This window comes from Anoplophora glabripennis, unplaced genomic scaffold (assembly GCF_000390285.2).
Source record: "Anoplophora glabripennis isolate ALB-LARVAE unplaced genomic scaffold, Agla_2.0 scaffold1380, whole genome shotgun sequence".
In the NCBI taxonomy this organism is placed as follows: domain Eukaryota; kingdom Metazoa; phylum Arthropoda; class Insecta; order Coleoptera; family Cerambycidae; genus Anoplophora; species Anoplophora glabripennis.
In genome coordinates, this window is record NW_019418827.1 from 42,461 (window position 1) to 61,580 (window position 19,120).

Here is a 19,120-nt window from a genome sequence, read left to right on the forward strand (position 1 = left end):
GTTCTGATGCAATAAATATACAGGGTGTCCCCAGTTCGGGTTGCCTATACCTGAAATGGATACAAAATTTCAATTGTCAAAAAAAATCATTCTTCATAAAAATTTTTGCTTGTCCAGAATCCCTTGGCAAGATAGTCATTTGTTCAATTTAATGTACAGGGTGTTCAAAAATTTGGAAAAGGTAAAAACAGTGAAGAGTAAAGTACCTTAAATCTTAACGCTACGTGAAAAAGTAATGAGAAAAAGTTACTTGGAATTAAATTTTATGTTTAAATATGAAAGCACGGCCTTCTAGTTAATACTCGACGTACTGGGATATTCTAGGACTCTACTTATTTTTTAATACTTTCGGAGAAGCCATTCTATATAAAAAATATTGCTTTATTGAAAAACAGATACACATGTTTGCATATTAAAAATTTATTTTGTATACAGGGGGATCAAAAACCTCAAAAACATTAATCCAACATTTATTTTGAGAACACGGCAGAATCAGTATGTACGCGCCATTACAAAACTATTCTACATGAAGTCCGCCAAGTTCAACACACCTCTCCAATCTTTATCTAAATGCAGCGTAGTTCGAATGTATCATTTCTTCATTTACTTGGGCAATAGCTTCAATTATCCTGCTTTTTAAGAAATCATTGTGTTGCACTGGTTCTCTGTACACCCTTTCTTTCAAGAAGCCCTAAAGGAAATAATCAAAATACCAATTGTATTGTAGAAGGCAATTGTTATCAATAATTAGTTGTGACATTAGGTGTTGATATTTAATTTTATTCAAATAATGCTTACTTTATAGCATCGCATTTATCTTGTTAAATGTTACGGTATGGGTAACATTTTTTATAGCCAAGCAATTGAATTGTTTCATGAAAAATATCCAGATGTTAAAGTTACCCGCCAAAATCTGAGAAAACTAATTCGAAAATTTGATTTAACTGGAGAGTAAAAAACGTAAAAGGTCAAAAAAGAAACACGATGACGATGATGCAGCTACAATACTAGTTTTGAATTCGGTAGAAGAAAACCCAAGACTGTCACCAAGAAAGATATCTAAACAAATCAATGTTAGCAAGACACATATTCAGAGCATTTTGGTAGAAAATAAGTTTAAGGCTTTCAAACCAAAAGTAATTCACACTCTAGAAGTTGGTCATGATGCACATCGTTTGGAGTTCTGTTTAGAGATGGGAGAAAGGATTGTGGTAGATAGACATTTTCACAAAAATATAATTTTTCCGATGAAACCACTTTTTCTACCAATGGAGTGGTATCGTCTCAAAATTGTCGTTTTTGGTCGCAAGAAAATCCTTCCTTTACAGTTACTTCAAGAAGTCAAAGGTTCAAAAAAATAAATGTTTGATGCGCGATTACTTTCAACCGAATAATTGGGCCATACTTTTTTGAAGCAAATTTAAATTAATATACGTACCTGGAGATGCTAGACACGTTTTTCTGGCCAGAATTAGAAGAACATTTGGAGTATAGACAAAAAGCGTATTTCCAACAAGCGGATGTCCCGCTCACTCAAGAATTCTAGTCCGCAAAATTTCGAGAGAAGTGGATAGGAAGATATGGTCCTATTTGTTGGCCAGCAAGGTCCCCTGACTTGTCGCCGCTTGATTATTTCCTTTGGTGCTTCTTGAAAGAAAGAGTGTACAGAGAACCAGTGCAACACAATGTTGATTTCTTGAAAAGCAGGATAATTGAAGTTATTGCCCAAGTAAATGAGGAAATGATACATTCGACCTACGCTGCATTTAGAAAAAGATTGGAGAGGTGTGTTGAACTTGGCGGACTTCATGTAGAATAGTTTTGTAATGGCGCGTACATACTGATTCTGCCGTGTTCTCAAAATAAATGTTGGATTAATGTTTTTGAGGTTTTTGATCCGCCTGTATAAAAAATAAATTATTAATATGCAAACATGTGTATCTGTTTTTCAATAAAGCAATATTTTTTAAATAGAATGGCTTCTCCGAAAGTATTAAAAAATAAGTCGTCCTAGAATATCTCAGAATGTCGAGGATTAACTAGAAGGCCATGCTTTCATATTTAAACATAAAACTTAATTCTAAGCAACTTTTCCCCATTACTTTTTCACGTAGCGTTAAGATTTAAGGTACTTTACTCTTCACTGTTTTTACCTTTTCCAAATTTTTGAACAACCTGTACATTAAATTGAACAAATGACTATCTTGCCAAGGGATTCTGGATAAGCAAAATTTTTTATGCAGAATTATTTTTTTTGACAATTGAAATTTTGTATCCATTTCAGGTATAGGCAACCCGAACTGGGGACACCCTGTATATTAAAATTTAAAGATGTTAAAATTGTAATTTTATCGATCGCATTATTTTTATTAATATTTTTTAATTTTGAGAATTTTGCAATAAATTCAAATGCTTTTTATTCTTTTTTAAATCTTTTAACAATAAATAATAATTTGAGAATAATTTGTGAATTTTTACACTTTAATTTTACATTTAAATCGTAATTAAATAGCTAACAAAATATTGAAAAACAAGTTTACTTTGCCTTAATATGTAAAAAAAATAACTTTTTAAATGAACGATAGCTTCATTTATTTATTTTATAATAGTAAAATAATTCCGAAATTGAAATTTTAATTAATATTTCGTTTAACAATAATTTTTGTGATATTTTTGTAAATTAAAAAAAATTAATTATAAAAGATGCATTTTTTCTGGGGTCAGGGCTATTCTACGAATTCGTAAATATGTCCATTGTTATTTTTTCGTCGGGCTACCCCAGTTTAACAAAAAGATAAGTTTCTACGATGAATAGAAGCCGAGATTTTGCAAAATTTACAGCGTGCACTTATTTAAACTTTGGATTTAACTTTTCTCGCCCGCGCGACCGCTTGGACGAGCTTCCCCCACCACTACGCCGCCGGCCGCCGGACAGTTTACTTAGCGAGTACCTTCTCTTTAAAGGGCTCGTGAGTCGTTAATTTTCCACATTTTTCAATGCAATTCACGGGAAATCGTAGTTTACGTCGTAAACTATATTTTGCGAAAAATTCAAGTCTTAATATTTATACACAATTGCGCTACGATTTAAAAAAAAATCTTATCTTGGCTCCTGTTGGTCGTAGAGGGTACTTTTTTTAATTTTAAAACTGTATTTTTTTGCCAGCTATCCATTGCACCTATTTTCGGTGAGATAGCATAAACAGCAACAATGTTATTCAAATTGTTTATAAGCGAAAAACGCACGGGTTTTTAATGCACAATTTGAGAATGTTAATGTCAAAAAACGGTGATATTTTTTAATAGGTCGCTTAATTGCGTCTTTAAGATTACAATGACGCTTTCAGAATCATGTTTGATTGAAAATTAACGTCTGTACAGAGGCTTAAAGTTCATAACTTTTGGAGCCTCCGCTATAAACAAATAGAATTGTGCGAAAACTATTGCACCTACAGCGCCCACTTTTGGCACACTTTTAAAGTATGACAAAACCCTCAACTTGTCATAGGTTTTATAAAATTTTAACAATAAATGCGATAGTTATAAACAAATTAAAAAATGGGCACTTTTCTTGTTTTTTTGCAATAACTTTTTTGTTTATTAACCGATTTTAATTTAACCAGTCTCATTTTGTAGATAATTTTACTCCCTATAAGCTGTCTGAGAGTCACTTTTCGCTAAAATTGATGGTTTTCCCTGCAAAGTGAAAAAACTGTTTTCCTCACTTATTTGTTTAAATAGAAAAGTTAGCTAATAAAAGTTTTTGACTCACGAGACGAGAGATGTCTTGTATTATGTTCCTTTAGACAATTTTACAATAATCTCGCGGATAGGACTTTTTTCGAGTAAAAATTTAATTTGCTTGGTCTAATAATTCTATATTGAAAATGTATTGTGTTTGTTTGTTTAATACGCAGAAATAAACAGAATAGTTGCGCGGTAAACGCCTTCTAAAAAAAACATTGCCTTCGTTGAGCGCGAACGTCAACCTCGGACCATACAACGTATAGTATACGCAAGTGACGCAGATTGAAATTAGTTTGTATTCTGCTTCTCTTCGTAGCGTTGTTTACGATGGTTGTCATGGCAACGAAGCGGCCAAAACGTAATTAAAGTACAGCTTGGGGGAACGAGTGACGCAGAAATAGAAGCAGCATCCACCCCAGCATCGCACATCGCCTGCCTGCCCACAGCTATCCTCAATGATGCATAGGTTTGTCAAAAATGGCCTGGAAATCTAAGAACGGGGGGTGTTCTGGAACATTTATGGAGTCGATTTTCGTTGGAATGAAAATCGGAAATGCTCATTTACGGAAAATATGGCCAAAAAACTGTTTTTTTTTATAAGGGGATCCTGAAAAGACCCAGAAACTGGGTATATGGTAGCCTGCAATCATGTGTTCTAATATAGATACATGTAGGATTGTGTCGAATAAACAATTATCTTAAAATCGCAGCTCTATAAGATAAGTGAGAAGACTGCGGAATTGATTCGAAAACTGTTCAATGAAAAATTCAACCTGATGAACCCAAAATATCCCAGAGCCATTTGTACCACCTGTATTCATACACTCACTGAGTCTGCGCTAGAGCTCCCGTACATACCTGTAGATTTTGTAATTTTTGCGTTAAACTTCCGGGAAATACCTCTCCCTTTCTTCGGTTTCTTGTGACATGTTAGTCGACCAGTTACACATATGTAGCAATTGCACATGGCTAATTTCTCGGATGGTCTTGTATTTTTTGGCAATTGAATCAACTCATAAGCTAGCATCTTGGGTAAGGGTCTCTTAAAACAACAGCGATCAGACTCAGCGAGTGTATGTCGACAGGTGGTACAAATGGCTCTGGGATATTTCGGGTTCATCAGGTTGAATTTTTCATTGACCAGTTTTCGAATCAATTCCGCAGTCTTCTCACTTATCTTATAGAGCTCGATTTTTTTTGTTCCTGGAACAATCTTTCGACCACAAGGTGCACACACTTTCGATCAATTTTCCTCGTGATCACATTTTTTCTTAGATGAAGGACTCGGCATGATGAATATTTGTGAACTTAACCTTGAACCACAGAAGGAGAAAAAATACTGAAACACAGCTTTTCCCTAAAATATCGCAGGATTGTCGAAATTTCAATAAAGCATACTCAGCAGCTATCAAAATATGTAGTTACAAATGAATTTTTAGCTATTTCAGATTGTGTTCCAATGTAGTCAAGAAATAGTTTCTTTGTGGTACTCGGAGTTTGTTGTGTACCAGTTGTAAACAATACATAAAATCAAATCGCCATTGGCAACCGTGAAAGGTTATATGCAGAGACAATAGATAACTCAGTGCACAATTATCAGGGTTCTTAGTTGGTATTCGGAGTATAAGTGGTTGTGTGGAAGTGTGCATTTAAAAAAACTTTTCTGTATGCTGTGTTTAATTGTGGGTGTAAAGTCGGTCGTGTGGAATAAGGGGGGATTTAACAATTTTGGGAAAGTCACGCGAGGCTGTCGTAACCACAAAGTTTCTTTGGAACATACATGTACGGTGTGCGTTAATGTTTGCAGAAGTCCACAAGCCGAACTAATAATTCTATTTTTTATAAAATCTAAATGAAAATCCTTCTTACGAACGTCAGTTTTTCGTTAATATTGCAAATGAAACTAAAAAAATTTTTTAGATTCATTTAAAGCCATTTGACCTTGAAAATTTGAAAATTTTCACCAGCCGCGCTTTTTTTTTTCTTTTTAGTCAATCAATGAATATGCTTCACCTATTCTCAATGTCACGAGTCGCCACTGGATAGATTCAAGATCAATAATTGTTGAAAGCGTTATAAATCTGGGTTTAAGGATCGGTCATTAAGGTTTAGAAAACGTTAGTAAATTGATACAAAGATCGTATAATGCATTAAGACTTTTGTATCCTTACAAAAGTTATATTAATTATAATACAAAGAAAATGCTCTGCGAAACCTTAGTGTTGTTTGGACCTGACTTTCAAAAACCGTATCCAGGGTGTACCTGTATATAATTCATGTATGATACCATACATGATAACTGTCACAGGTTTTAATTGTCAAATTTAGTTGGTTCCTTGTGGGTCGCTGCTCTAATAGAATCCGGTGATATATGCTATTTTATTTGGGACACTAAAAAATAGTGTGTATAGTACCTACTCCCGTAACAATAAAGGAAAATTGTATGCATAAGGCAAGCATTTGAGCATCTATCACCAGATTCTATTAGAGCAGCGACCCACAAGGAACTAATTCGAGGGTGTGAAAAATGTTTAGAAGTTGAGAAGTTGAAGGAAGACATTTTGAACATTTATTAAAGTAAATTTGACAATTAAAAACCTGTGACAGTTGTCATGTTGATTGTTACTTACGTGTCACGGCCAACCTAAAATATGCGAAACAAATGGAAACATCATTTTAAGAAAAGGGAAATGTTTATTCGTAAATAAAATGAAAAACACTGGGTTAGGTATAGGGAAACTTTAACAAAGTTACACTTAATTTTAGTGCAGAATGTGAATACGTTAAAAATTAGGGGTTTCCATTTAAAAATTTCGAGTTTTCCACATTTTCTGAAATTCATATTCGATAAAAAAAATTTGACCACCCTGTATAAAAACTGCAAAATTTTCATGTCAAATTCGATAAATTAGGTCTTTATCTACAAAATGTCCAATTTGCACAAAAAATTAACCTATATTTCCGGGAAAACTAAATTTTGCTGACAGTCTGCATCTGTCAATTTTTGCTTAAAAATCAAAATATCTATGAAACGGTCAATCCTAAGTATGGAGTGTGCTATATATTTTCAACTTAAAAATAGATGCAAAAATGCAATAATATACAGGGGGTTACATTTAAAATAAGAACGTTAGTATCGAGTTGCGGTGTAACCGGAAGTACGATGACCTTGAAAATATTTAAGCCTCATCACACCACCACAATTTCAAAAAAATCCTTCGAGCGGTTTCCCAGATATCCGTCGATGGAGTTCGTGGTGGGACACCCTGTATTTATAATGTATTGTTCTTTTATAGTATATTTGGTAACTTAAAATAAAAGTGTAGAAAATCCATTGGCGTGTCTGCCTAAAAGGCAACAAGATATAGAAAATAATGAAAAAAGATAATAAAACATAACATCTAATATTTTTTACGGTTTGCTATAACAGGCACTTTGATATCCATTTTAATTATTACAGCATTTTAAAACGTCCCAATTTTTTTTAATTTATAAATTGATTATAGCCATGGAATTAGACCCCTCGTCTACGCTTATGCTATGACGTTTCTCAGGACGGGTTAAATCAAATCCGTTTACACCCACTAAAAAAGCATTTCCCTATTCCCTACCAAGTGCAAAAGACAGAGATAGAATATAGATCGACGTTCAATGTAACTCGGTCTCTACAACGATTATAGATTCTATCGATGTGCGTAGCGAGCGGCACAAAGATAAATAATATTGAACCATATAAAAATAATTTTATATTTTATACGCATTATGGTAATAGTGTTTTTATATTATGTCTTAGTCACTCTATAATTTCGATCGCGGAGTATAAACATTTTCAGACTCTATCACAAAAAATATATCAAAAATCACAACAGAAAATAGCAAAAATCCAAATGCATAACCACAAAACATGTACAGCACAGACTACCAAGTACAGACTCTCAGCTCAACACAAATTATGATAGACCGCGATGCATTTATCAAGTAGGTACGCGATGCGATCGGCATACCCAGTGACGTAGAAAGTCAGGTAACCTGTCTCTTTAGGAATCTTGACTGTCCGTCCGTGCGCCAGCGGCTACGACTATGATAAAAATTGCGCGACGGATCTTTGGGGGGGAGGGGCTAAAGCCCCCCCTGGTTACGCCACTGCTGAGCACACTTTAAGATACAAATATTTACCTTATACTACTTGTATTTTTGTTGGTAAAAGACAATAGTTTTAATTCAAAATAAATATGTTAGCCGGATCTCAGGGTTAGAGGTATTGTAAAACAATGTAATTCAACACTTTTTATTCTGACTTAGTAAAGGATGCACAATGCGTCAATACTATCTCGAAACTCATAGATTTGACAGTATACTGTAGTCATGTGACCTAAGATACAAATTGTGAGACATTGATTTTAAAAATAACTATTTCTGATTGTGAAATTGATTCTGTTTGGTAGTAATACAACAATTAAAAAAAATATATTGTCAAATCTATATGCAAAATCACATAGTTATTGGAAATCGCTCGTGCTAAGCTTGCAAATTCCCCAAGGCTAATTTCATCTTATTTTACATCCTGGCCCTTACCCTCTTCCTCTACATTCTATCCATAGTATACTGTCAAATCTATGTCGAAACTATATGACTGACTGCACCTCTAAAAAAACTGCCGCAACTTCCATAAAGTATGCGCTCTTAGATTATAATTGGTAATTTTAAATTACATTTTCGCATGAGCGACACAGGCCCACTGCCGCACTTATGCTTCCTTCTACGTTGGGCGGTGGCAAAACGCTGAGGAGACCATGCTGGAAAGGTCGCCATTTTGGTTTGACGTATTAAATCATCAAGTTGCCGCTGTCGAGTTGTTACCAAATTAATTAGCATCTCCTGCCTTGGAACCTTGGCACGCTTCTTTGCTAGTGTATTCAACAGTTACATCAAGGTCTAGCTCAGTTTTGGCAATATGGCAGCTGGTCTCAGCGTTCTACATTATCTTTATTACTAAAATATCACTTATTTTTAATAGCACGGGAACTATCCCACTTTGAAATATCTATGAACGTCGGTGTCCTTATTTATTTTTATACTACAGTTAGGACGAATATTTAAAAGTATGTATTCTAATACAAGTAAACTTCACTCCTTTGCTAAATTTGCACCTAAATTAAGTAGGTATTGACATTTAGACCAATGTACTTGTGCAAAAAAGTCAGTGTCTGCTGAGATAAGCCTGAGCCTTTAAACAGGTTTTTGAATGTTATACTTCGAAATTAAATTTATATTCCAGTAGGTCTAAACAGTAAAAAATATTTAATTCAGTTGCATTTAGTAAAAAAAATACAGTGTAATTAGATTAAAATACCCTAAACACTCAGCTGGCTGTAGCTGATGACTGCTATAAAAAATTAAAATCCATTTTTATCTAGAACCATTCCTCCTCCATTTTAGCGACATGCAACAAGTATATCTTTTTAGAGAAAATAAATTAGTTTCATAAAACATCTTCATTTTCTCAAAACCTCATAGCAAAAAAAATATGGCAAAAAAATATTTAAAAAAATAAGGTCTATTAATTTTCTGTTACCTGAAAAACTCCCACTGATCAAATATCATTGAAATATCTTTAAAAGTGAGGGAATTATATAAAAATTGAACACATTTATTTGAAGATCTATTACTTTTTAAAGTAACAAAATTATTATACAAGAATAACTTAATCTAAACTGATTCATTCCGACTTATAGCAGCTACTCTTGAAGTATGTCACTTCTGTACTTGATATCCTGTATAATCAATGGGAATATATTCAACAAGAGCAGTTGTTCACTTAAAAGTGAATCAATTGTGGTTAAAGCAAATAAAATATCATCACATATTTGAAGTTTCAAATTCATATGTGAACAATGATGTATTGCGAATCCAAGGAATTCGTTGCTTTCATTCTGCATGTACATGTCGTATTAAGTTAAGATATATTTTTTTATATGCAAATACATACTTGAATTGTTTCTTAAATTTATATTTGTTGCAGATAAACATTCTACTAACTGGTGGTGAAAAAGGGATATTAAATGTTTGGAATCTAAAATAGGATAAAAATGTATAAATAAATAATAAAGACAAGGGCAAGAGACAAATAAATGAATTAACCAATAACTTTTTTTATTATTAATTGGTACTACAAGTGATTTCCCTTCCCTTACAATTATAATACATATTAGAATTAAGAAATATATAATATACTTTGTTATACTAAATATATTTGAGTAAACATATGAAAATTTAAGGTAAATAATGGCATCATATAAATTAAAGGTAACAATTTTTATATATAAAATATTAAATATTTTCAATAAATATTATATGAAGTCAACACAAAATATTCTCTATAATTAATTTGGGTTTGTAAATTAGCGAAAGGTAAAAAATCGAGAAAATAATAAAACTTTAATAACACTACTCTTAGTATCTACAGAGATCCTCAATCAACACATAAAATGAAAAAAAAAAAACATTTTTACCCAAGAAATTCCTAAGGAGTCGGAGTGCACGTAATTTATTTTCACAATTTCAAAACAATTTGTAGAAATATTAAAAGTGCATTAAGACCAGGGGGTAACATCTAAGTTGATATTCTATTTCTAAGAACAGAACATTAACAACCTGAAACAAAATATTAGTAAATAAGATGAATTTAATATTTTACTGGTATGAATGAATGATATACATGATGATATACATGATCAAATAGTAGAGGGATTTTTCAATTACAGATTTATTATTTAATAATTATACATATTCTTTTGAATAAATGAAAATATTGAAACAAAATTTTGGGCGTACAATAAAAAATATATAAAATGACATTTAACATGAATAAATCATGTCAATCAAGTCACAGCTCAAACTAGTGGCTACAGATATGAGGAATGCAAAATTGTGTCGGTGAATAAAAATATTTGTGAAATACAAACTATTTTTAATCACAAAAGTGATCTCTTGACTTTTTTGATTAACTGTCAGCGGTTAATGAAAATACAGGAATCTTTAAGAGAATGTGTGAGAAGTACCGAAAAGTGTATTGAGACACAGGGATACCACTTTTAACATATTCTGTATATTATATTACATAACAAGAGCTGTAATAGTATTTTATATAATAAAACCATTACATAGGTTTACCATGCAAGCATGGAAGTTAACTAACAGTTATTCAAGTGAGCATAACGGTCCAAAGGAAAACTAGTTGCACTTTTTTGACAGCAACCGTGTTTTCAAAGCCAAAGGTAACAGACAAGCTTTATCAACGTCAGTGCGAGTTTACATCTATTTGTAAAAATTGTACTGGTCTAGCCTGTTACAAACATTTTTACCAATATAGGGTGATTACTGGTTGTCTATAAATATTCAAAATTTGATGAAAATTGACTATTCGTATTCTGTAATTCTCTCATTACTGAAAATGATTTAGGATGTTTATTCTTTAATGACACGTAACAACTAAGTACAGTAGTACAAAGATAAATTATTATTTTATTTAAAAAGTACTTAAGCAATAAAAAAATGATTAATATGACATATATCTACAGTCTTTTCCAAGCACTTTCATGTGTTCTAAATAATTAATAATAAAATGCAACAGTTTTTGTAAAGAAGAAATAAAAATAATCCATTTTTAATACAAAAATTACATAATACGTTTTAATAATTCAATGTGATCGAAAATGTAGAATTTAGTTCAGTGAGTTACAATAAGACGATTTTAATGACTAACTTTAAACTTTTATGAATGAGGTTAAATATTACCATAACGTACTACTAACTGTGGTACCAACCTATATTTAGCACTTTAAATTAAAGTAACTTAAGATCCGGTTGTACAATAATGAGTTTTAAAGTAGATTCATAAAACTGAAGTGTAAGTTAAATGAAGCTTTACTGTTAAAGTAGAACCGTTTTAAGATTGCCATTACGTCACGAGTGTGTTCTAATATCAAAGACAGTTGCAGCGGGCGTGAATTAATAATTATTTGTTATACGCCAAAAAGAGATAGAATGATGGCATAAATGTCTTCATAGTCTCAGTATCACAAACAATTGTTCCAATATTTTATGTGTATTAGAGTGAATGAAAATGGAGGACATTTGTTGGGTATTAGTTTTAGACTATAGTTTGACTAGTGCATTTAAAACAGAGTTGACAGTCAGATTAAAATTTTAACAGTTGTTTTGATCGCATCTCGGTACCTAACTGTTGGATATATTTTCTGAACGATGAAATATCGATTTTTTTTGCATAATTTCGTATCCAGTAACACCAGTATTAAAATTTGCGAGATATCCAGATTTGGGAATTGTCAGGATGACATTTCATTTATATGCAAACAGTGACTAATTTGACTAGGATTTTTCGTCTTAGTTCATACGAATATTGCTTGTGACTAAACTAAGTTTTATAAACAAGTTTCATACACATAAACATAAAAATATGGTTTATGGCTTTTATAAGTCATTAATATATTGAATCAAACGAGAGAAACGATAAACTGTTGAACTATAAGTATACTAGACCACACTGGAGTAAATCCATGTTTGACTGTCGACTTACACACTGGTGTCACACTAAAATGCCGGCAGCGCAACTTGCAACGCTGCCAACAATATACCAAACAAGGTGCCAGTATTTATGCTATTCTAATGGTGGAGATTAATCTTTGAAACTTTGTAAAAAGAGCAAATATATTTTTAGACAGAAAAAAACAATTATGATAGATCTAATCATGTCCAAAAGCTTTGAATAGTCAAATTGTAATTTTTTCAAAAAGTTTGATGCCTGATGAAACATTCTTAAGTAAAATGAAACAAAGATATCTCTTTGTAGTACCTAGCTGTTTTTTTACGTGATTAGTCTTTGTCAAGACATCAAAAATTGTTGTGAATGTGTTAGCCACAATACATGATGTTATATGGTCTTTCCTGAACAAAAAAACAAAATAATGCGTCACCACAAATTTCCAGACATAGCACGGATAATCCGCACCCCGGACAATCCGCAAATGGATAATCGGGGTTCTACTGTAATTATATTTCCTCTGGTTGATTGACTTTATACCCATGCTCTTCTTTGTCATCGTAAACCTTCTGTTCCTCCATCTTATGTAAAACTTAACATCAGCGATTTCTAATAGGACCTACAAAATAATAATTTTTAAGATTTAGACAAGATTTACATTTGAAAAAANATTTTGTGAGCATATTGAGTAGGTCTGAGAATCGGCCAACATCTATTTTTCATACCCCTAAATGTTAAGGGTGGTCCACCCCAAAATTTTTTTTTTTATTTTTTGGACAAAATTTTCTGTTTTTATTTTTTCATGATTCAGCATTGAAAAATACATACAGTTCTAAATTTTCACCCTTATACGATCAACTCCTGATTTTTAATCGCGATTTTTATATTATTTTGTTCCATCCACAGTTCCACAAGATGGCAAAATAACATTTGCCGGGTCAGCTAGTATAGTTATATAATTTTTATTTTGGGTATTTTTATTACTAGGTATTGTCATAGTATAATTCAATACTAGTTGGGACATGTAGACCATAAAATAATTGGTTCCCGCAATATCAGCATCAGTCTGTGGGGTTAGATATCTTTGCATATTTAGCAACCCTAAAAATAGCAGCATTTTTGTATTATAGATTCATCTATGCCTTATAATCAAAGTATGGCCAGAACTGTATAAATTCTCTTTTATCTGTAACAGGTTTTTTTTTATTATTTTCAAGAATTCTTTTGTAATAACTACTGTCCTTTCAGGAAAATAATTAGTTTAAAACATTTGAATCCAAGTGATATGTTTTTTTCCCCATTTACTATACTCATTTAATCAGTATAAAGGTGCCTCTTTTAATTTAGTACATAGTGAAGTGCTTATAACCAGTAGGATTTTATCAGTTAAACAGTGATATCAAAAAGCATTATGATTAATTAAATAATGTATTGTTTAATTTTTTTATTTATGTCTAATTTAGAAAGTAACAATTGAAGCGTGGAAGTGTCAAAGGGGGTAAGTGCCATTTTTTGATATATTGAGGTTTTGCCTTAGAAACGTTGTATGTGCCCTGCCGCATGTCCAAGGGAATATATGCCTACCGTAATTTTAAGGCTCACAAATTACGTCAAAAGATTTCATGTGAAAGGTTGTAAGTACCACTCGCCATCTCTCAGTGAGTTGATGTTAGCTAACGTTTACAAACGATTTTTGTTTATTAAGTAAAAATGAGTGAAAATCAGCTACGGTCCTTAGAATTGAGAAAAATAATCCCTATATCATATTATATTCAAAAGACTCTTATTCTGAAGTGCAGCCATGGACAAAAACTAATATTTTGAAGAAGGGACAATCTTTGGAAAACTTGGAAGAACCGAACTTAAGAAGTTACTTCCCACAAATAAAATATAGGATAATAAGAAAAAGTGCCTTAAAACCATGATTTATTTTTTACCCGAAGACATAAAAATTTTTATAGAAATCTGTTAGTGATTTTTTTTCTTTTTGATATCGTCATATATTTTGTTTATAGTCCAACCAAATTACACTTGGAGAAAAAAAAATTGTTAGGTACCTGAACTTTTTTAAGTGGAAATGGTAAAAGGGCTTATAATAAACCTAAAAAAAAATAAATGCGTGAGCAGGGGCGGCGGAGGGTTGATTTGGGGGGTTGAAAAGTTATGAAAAATTGTATCATTGGGATTTCTGACGAAAGTTGACGTCAAACAAAAAAGTATCCAATACAAAAGTTGTAGATCATGGAAAAGTCTACAACTTTTGTAGAGGTCACTTTTTAACATAACCTCAACATTTCCGAGAAAAAACAGGTTTCTTTCTGATTTTTCGTTTTTTATTTCTCATTTCCGCAAAAATAATTTAATTTTGACGAAACTTGGTGAAAGTATACCTTTCTCTGTCTTAAATAACCTCAAATTTTTTTAGATAAAAAAATGAAGAAGTTTCTGAGATATTCATTTTTTTCGGACTGACTTTTTTTTCAAATAAAAATTCTACTTAAAAAAATCATCGTACAGAGTTCTGCCGATAATCATTTTTTTCGTTTTGACATATACTTTTTGGTGAAATAAAAAAATTTGTAATCACAGTTCNTGCGGTATTGACTTTTATACTGTTATGACTTCATCCAATAGATATTTTGAAAGCGTTCAGAGCCGTACTCAGGAAAAATTTTAAATTATAGCTAAAACAAGCTAAACACTTTTGAAGCAATTACAATAGTAATATCCTCTAATTCAGAATTAAAAATGACTAGATTTTGTCATAAAAATAGCAGCGACGTATTTAAACAAATTAACCCGATGATGGCCCCTCGAAGACGAAACGTCGGATTGCAAAAATGTTGACGCCATTATATAGAGCGAAAAAAGTGGCATTGTAAATATGTAATTTATTTTAAAATTCGTTTTCAAATAAAGCCAGAAAAAATTAAACAATTTTGAAAAATTTCGGGTTTTTCCAGATATCTCCGGACCTACACGGAATTTTATAACAGCATATTGTTAGGTATAAAAAATACAACTTTTTTCTAATCTGAGCCACCCCGTATCTCTTACCGTTTCCTCCTAATGCTATCCCATCATTATCTTGGACACACTGCATATCTATGAATTCATCAAAATTTTAAAAAAATAAGTACACTAATCGATCCTACGGAAAAAAAAATTATTTATATTATTTATTCACTATTCGACTTCACTGTTTATAGCAATACTGTACAAAAATAGTTTTGGGTCAAACAATGACGGTTTTTTTTATTTTTTTCCGTAGAATTGAATGGTGTAATCAGTTTTTGAACGTTTTTTAATTTAAACAAATTATCAACAATTATTGAAAAATTCATTGTTGCAAGTCACTTTTATTTTTTGCATTTTTTAGCATGTTTTTGAACTGTGATTACAAATTTTTTTATTTCACCAAAAATTATAAGTATGTCAAAACGAAAAAAACGAATTTTTCTTTGAGAAGTGTTTCAGGCCGAAAAAAATGAATATCTCAGAAACTTCTTGATTTTTTATCTAAAAAAATTTGAGGTTAAGACAGAGAAAGGTATACTTTCACCAAGTTCCGTCAAAATTATATTATTTTTGCGGAAATGAGAAATAAAAAACGAAAAATCAGAAAAAAAACCTGTTTTTCGCATATTTCTCGAAAATTTTGAGGTTATGTTAAAAAGTGACCTCTACAAAAGTTGTCGATTTTTTATATACTTACTATACTTTTTTGTTTGACGTCAACTTTCGCCAGAAATCCCAAAGATACAATTTTTTATAACTTTTCAACCCTCCCAAATCAACCCTCCGCCGCCCTTGCTCACGCATTTATTTTTTTTGCGTTTATTATAAGCCCCTTTACCATTTCCACTTATGAAAGTCTAGGTAACAATTTTCTTTTTTCCCTCTAAATGAGTTATTTTGATCGGTCTATTATTTGTAACTTTAATTTGCATTTTTTTAAATTAGGTTAAGGTTTTTTTCACTTGTTTTTAAATTTTGATTATTATGGCACATATGCCATTTCTGTTTATTGTGTAGGTACATACGACATTTCAAAAATGGTTTAAACATCATTTCTTGTATAACTTTTTCCTGGTGTCATTAAGACTGCTTCTGCCAAGGTGGTCTTCATCCCCAAGGCTGGGAAAGAAGGCTACACTGCGGCGAAGTCTTTTAGGCCTATTAGTTTCACATCCTTTCTGTTTAAAACAATGGAAAGGACTGTGGACAGGTATCTGGTGGATGGGGCGTTAAGTAGATACCCAATCCACACGGATCAGCACGCATATAGGCGGGGCAGGTCCACAGAGACGGCCTTACATAGTGTCACACGTAAAGTAGAGAAGGCCCTTCAGTACAAAGAGGTCGTATTGGCAATATTCTTTGATATAGAAGGTGCCTTCGATAAGGCAAAAACTGAGACCATATGCAACTCGCTCCAAGACCGGGGCACATTGCCTATCGTGGTCGAATGGGTGAGTTCGGCATTGAAGGAAAGGAAGGTTAGTGCAGTCATGGGGGACTGTCGTAAGGACCTGGGAGTGGGAGGGGGATGCCCTCAAGGCAGCTACTCTCCCCGCTTCTATGGTGCCTAGTAATGGACGGTCTCCTGGAACGCCTAACCTCGGAGGGATACAGTGATGCCCAGGCTTACGCCGATGATGGCGTGGTTCTAGTCGCGGGCCGGTTTTTGGACGTGGTATGCGACAGAATGCAGGGAGCCTGTAGGATCATAGAGAGGTGGTGCGAGGAGATGGGGCTCTCAGTCAACTCAAAGAAGACTGAGATGATCCTATTTACAAGGAGAAGGAAGATAGTGATTTCAGGGCTCCAACCATGTATGGGAGGCCCCTGACTTTGGTCAGGGAAGTCAAATACTTGGGGGTAATCCTGGACAGCAAACTGTCGTGGTGGCCACAGGTTGAGAGGATTACCCTGAAATAAGTGGCAACCCTCTGGCAGTTAAGGAAGGTAGTTGGCAAAAACTGGGGACTCAATCCAAGGGTGCTTCACTGGGTGTACACGGCGGTGGTCAGGCCGAGGCTACAGTATGGGGCCTTGGTCTGGTGGCCGTGTGTGGCCCGGGTGACGGTAGCCAGGAAGTTGGTGAAAATCCAGAGACTTGCCCGCTTAGGTATTACAGGGGCAATGAGGACGACCCCAACGGCCGCGTTAGAGGTCCTTCTGGGGCTGCCGACCCTTCCTACATGGATTATGAGGGAGGCGATGGCGGCATACCTTAGGATAAGGGACGCCGGCAGTTGGAGAGCGAAAGGACGCACTGAGGGCCATGCTGCCGTGGCCCTCAGGGCGGAGATGGACATCCCAATATCCGCCATGAGGGTTACGGAAGCAGAGGACCGGCTTAGATTAGGAAGGAAGTATGTCACCACTTTCCCCTCGAGAGAGCAGTGGAAGCAGGATAGTGATATGTTCTCCCCAGGATCCCTAGTATGTTATACTGATGGATCTCGGGTAGAAGACGAGTTTTCAGGAGCAGGAATTTATCTGGAAGGCAGCGGCATCCAGGAAAGCTTTTCACTGGGTATGTATGTTACAGTCTTCCAGGCCGAGGTTTTTGCTATTTTGATGGTAGCAAGCAAGGAGGAGGTAAGGAATTGTGCAGAGGAGAAGAATTTTATCTGCTCCGACAGTCCGGCCGCGCCCAGAGCGGTTAGCTCCCCGAGGACTAGGTCTGCCCTTGTCCAGGAATGCGGAGACGCTCTAGAGTCATTGGCCAGACGAAGAGAAGTAGAGTTGGTTTGGGTCCCAGGCAGTGGCGGCCCGTGGATTTGAATACAGGGGGGGCGCATTTTGAAAAGAGGACGTACATCATAAGAGCTGCGGGGGGTGTGGGGGCGAAAAATTTAAAGGAATTTGAAGGTCATTGTGTTTTGCAAGTACCCCAAAATGAATACTGTCAGTGTGTACAGTAGCTACTTAGATACAATGCCAGAAATAAAATTCCAGCGTGTGGGGGCTGAAGTGGATAATCGATCAACCAACCCAGTTAGGATATAATTATGTAGATTACTGTAATAGTTCATTCTGTATAGTTTTTGAAGTTCCTTTAAAAACATGGGCATCACTAAGATGTTTATCTAAAACGGGACAAATTTTTGCACTATAGTCTATCAGTTCTAAAAATACCCCTTTGTTTACCGAGTCACTTTTTTTATTATGTCCACGAAGAGAAAGGTTACATGTACCACACAGTTTTAAGATATTTAAAATTTTTGAAAGAAGCAATTGATTTTTCTTAACTGTTTTGTTATGACTATTTACTATTTATTTGTTCTGCAAAGCACTATTTAAACAAGAAGCAATATTTACTCTTCCTAAAAGTAAAAAACTAACCAACTTATTTTTGTGTTTAGGAGAATTTTCATGTTTCTTAATTTTAATTTCTAAATGTTTCAAGTCAGAAACTCCAGTTTTCGTCGTTTTCTTCGCCTTCTCCAAACAATAAACATACAAAACAAAAAAATCTATTTGTTTGGTCACAACCACACAACCACAGGGTCTTATCATAAATGTTTTTATCAAATTTGCGAAAGCCGGCCCACTTTTTGCACTCTTTCTGCACCTCAACTAAATTCAACACTGGCGTTGGACGTCCGTTATTTTTCAATTCGACTTTTTCCTCTAAACTTAAATTACTAATAACAAGTTTTTTTATTTCACAAACCCTCATTTTAAACTTAAACTTATAAAATATAATGTCTTAAAAAGCGCCAAAGCAAAAACAAAACACATATAACCACACTTCAGTGATACGGGTTACTGCCTCATGGAGTCCCAAAACAAAGCGCG

At 33.8% G+C, this 19,120-nt stretch overlaps 1 protein-coding gene and 1 long non-coding RNA gene across 2 annotated transcripts in view; one reads left to right on the plus strand and one right to left on the minus strand.

The window, feature by feature from the left end:
• LOC108915169 (WD repeat-containing protein 89) overlaps positions 1 to 9,874 on the plus strand; it is a 44,342-nt gene extending 34,468 nt beyond the window's left edge. Inside the window, exon 4 of the mRNA XM_018721134.2 lies at positions 9,770 to 9,874. Within this exon, the coding sequence (XP_018576650.1) occupies positions 9,770 to 9,829 (60 nt within the window). The 3' untranslated portion in view covers positions 9,830 to 9,874. The remainder of the gene's footprint in view (positions 1 to 9,769) is intronic.
• A 297-nt stretch (positions 9,875 to 10,171) lies between these two features.
• The window catches only part of LOC111692696, an 11,291-nt gene continuing 2,342 nt past the window's right edge, over positions 10,172 to 19,120 (minus strand). The window contains exon 2 of the long non-coding RNA XR_002763288.1: positions 10,172 to 10,401. This is a non-coding gene — a long non-coding RNA (uncharacterized LOC111692696). The remainder of the gene's footprint in view (positions 10,402 to 19,120) is intronic.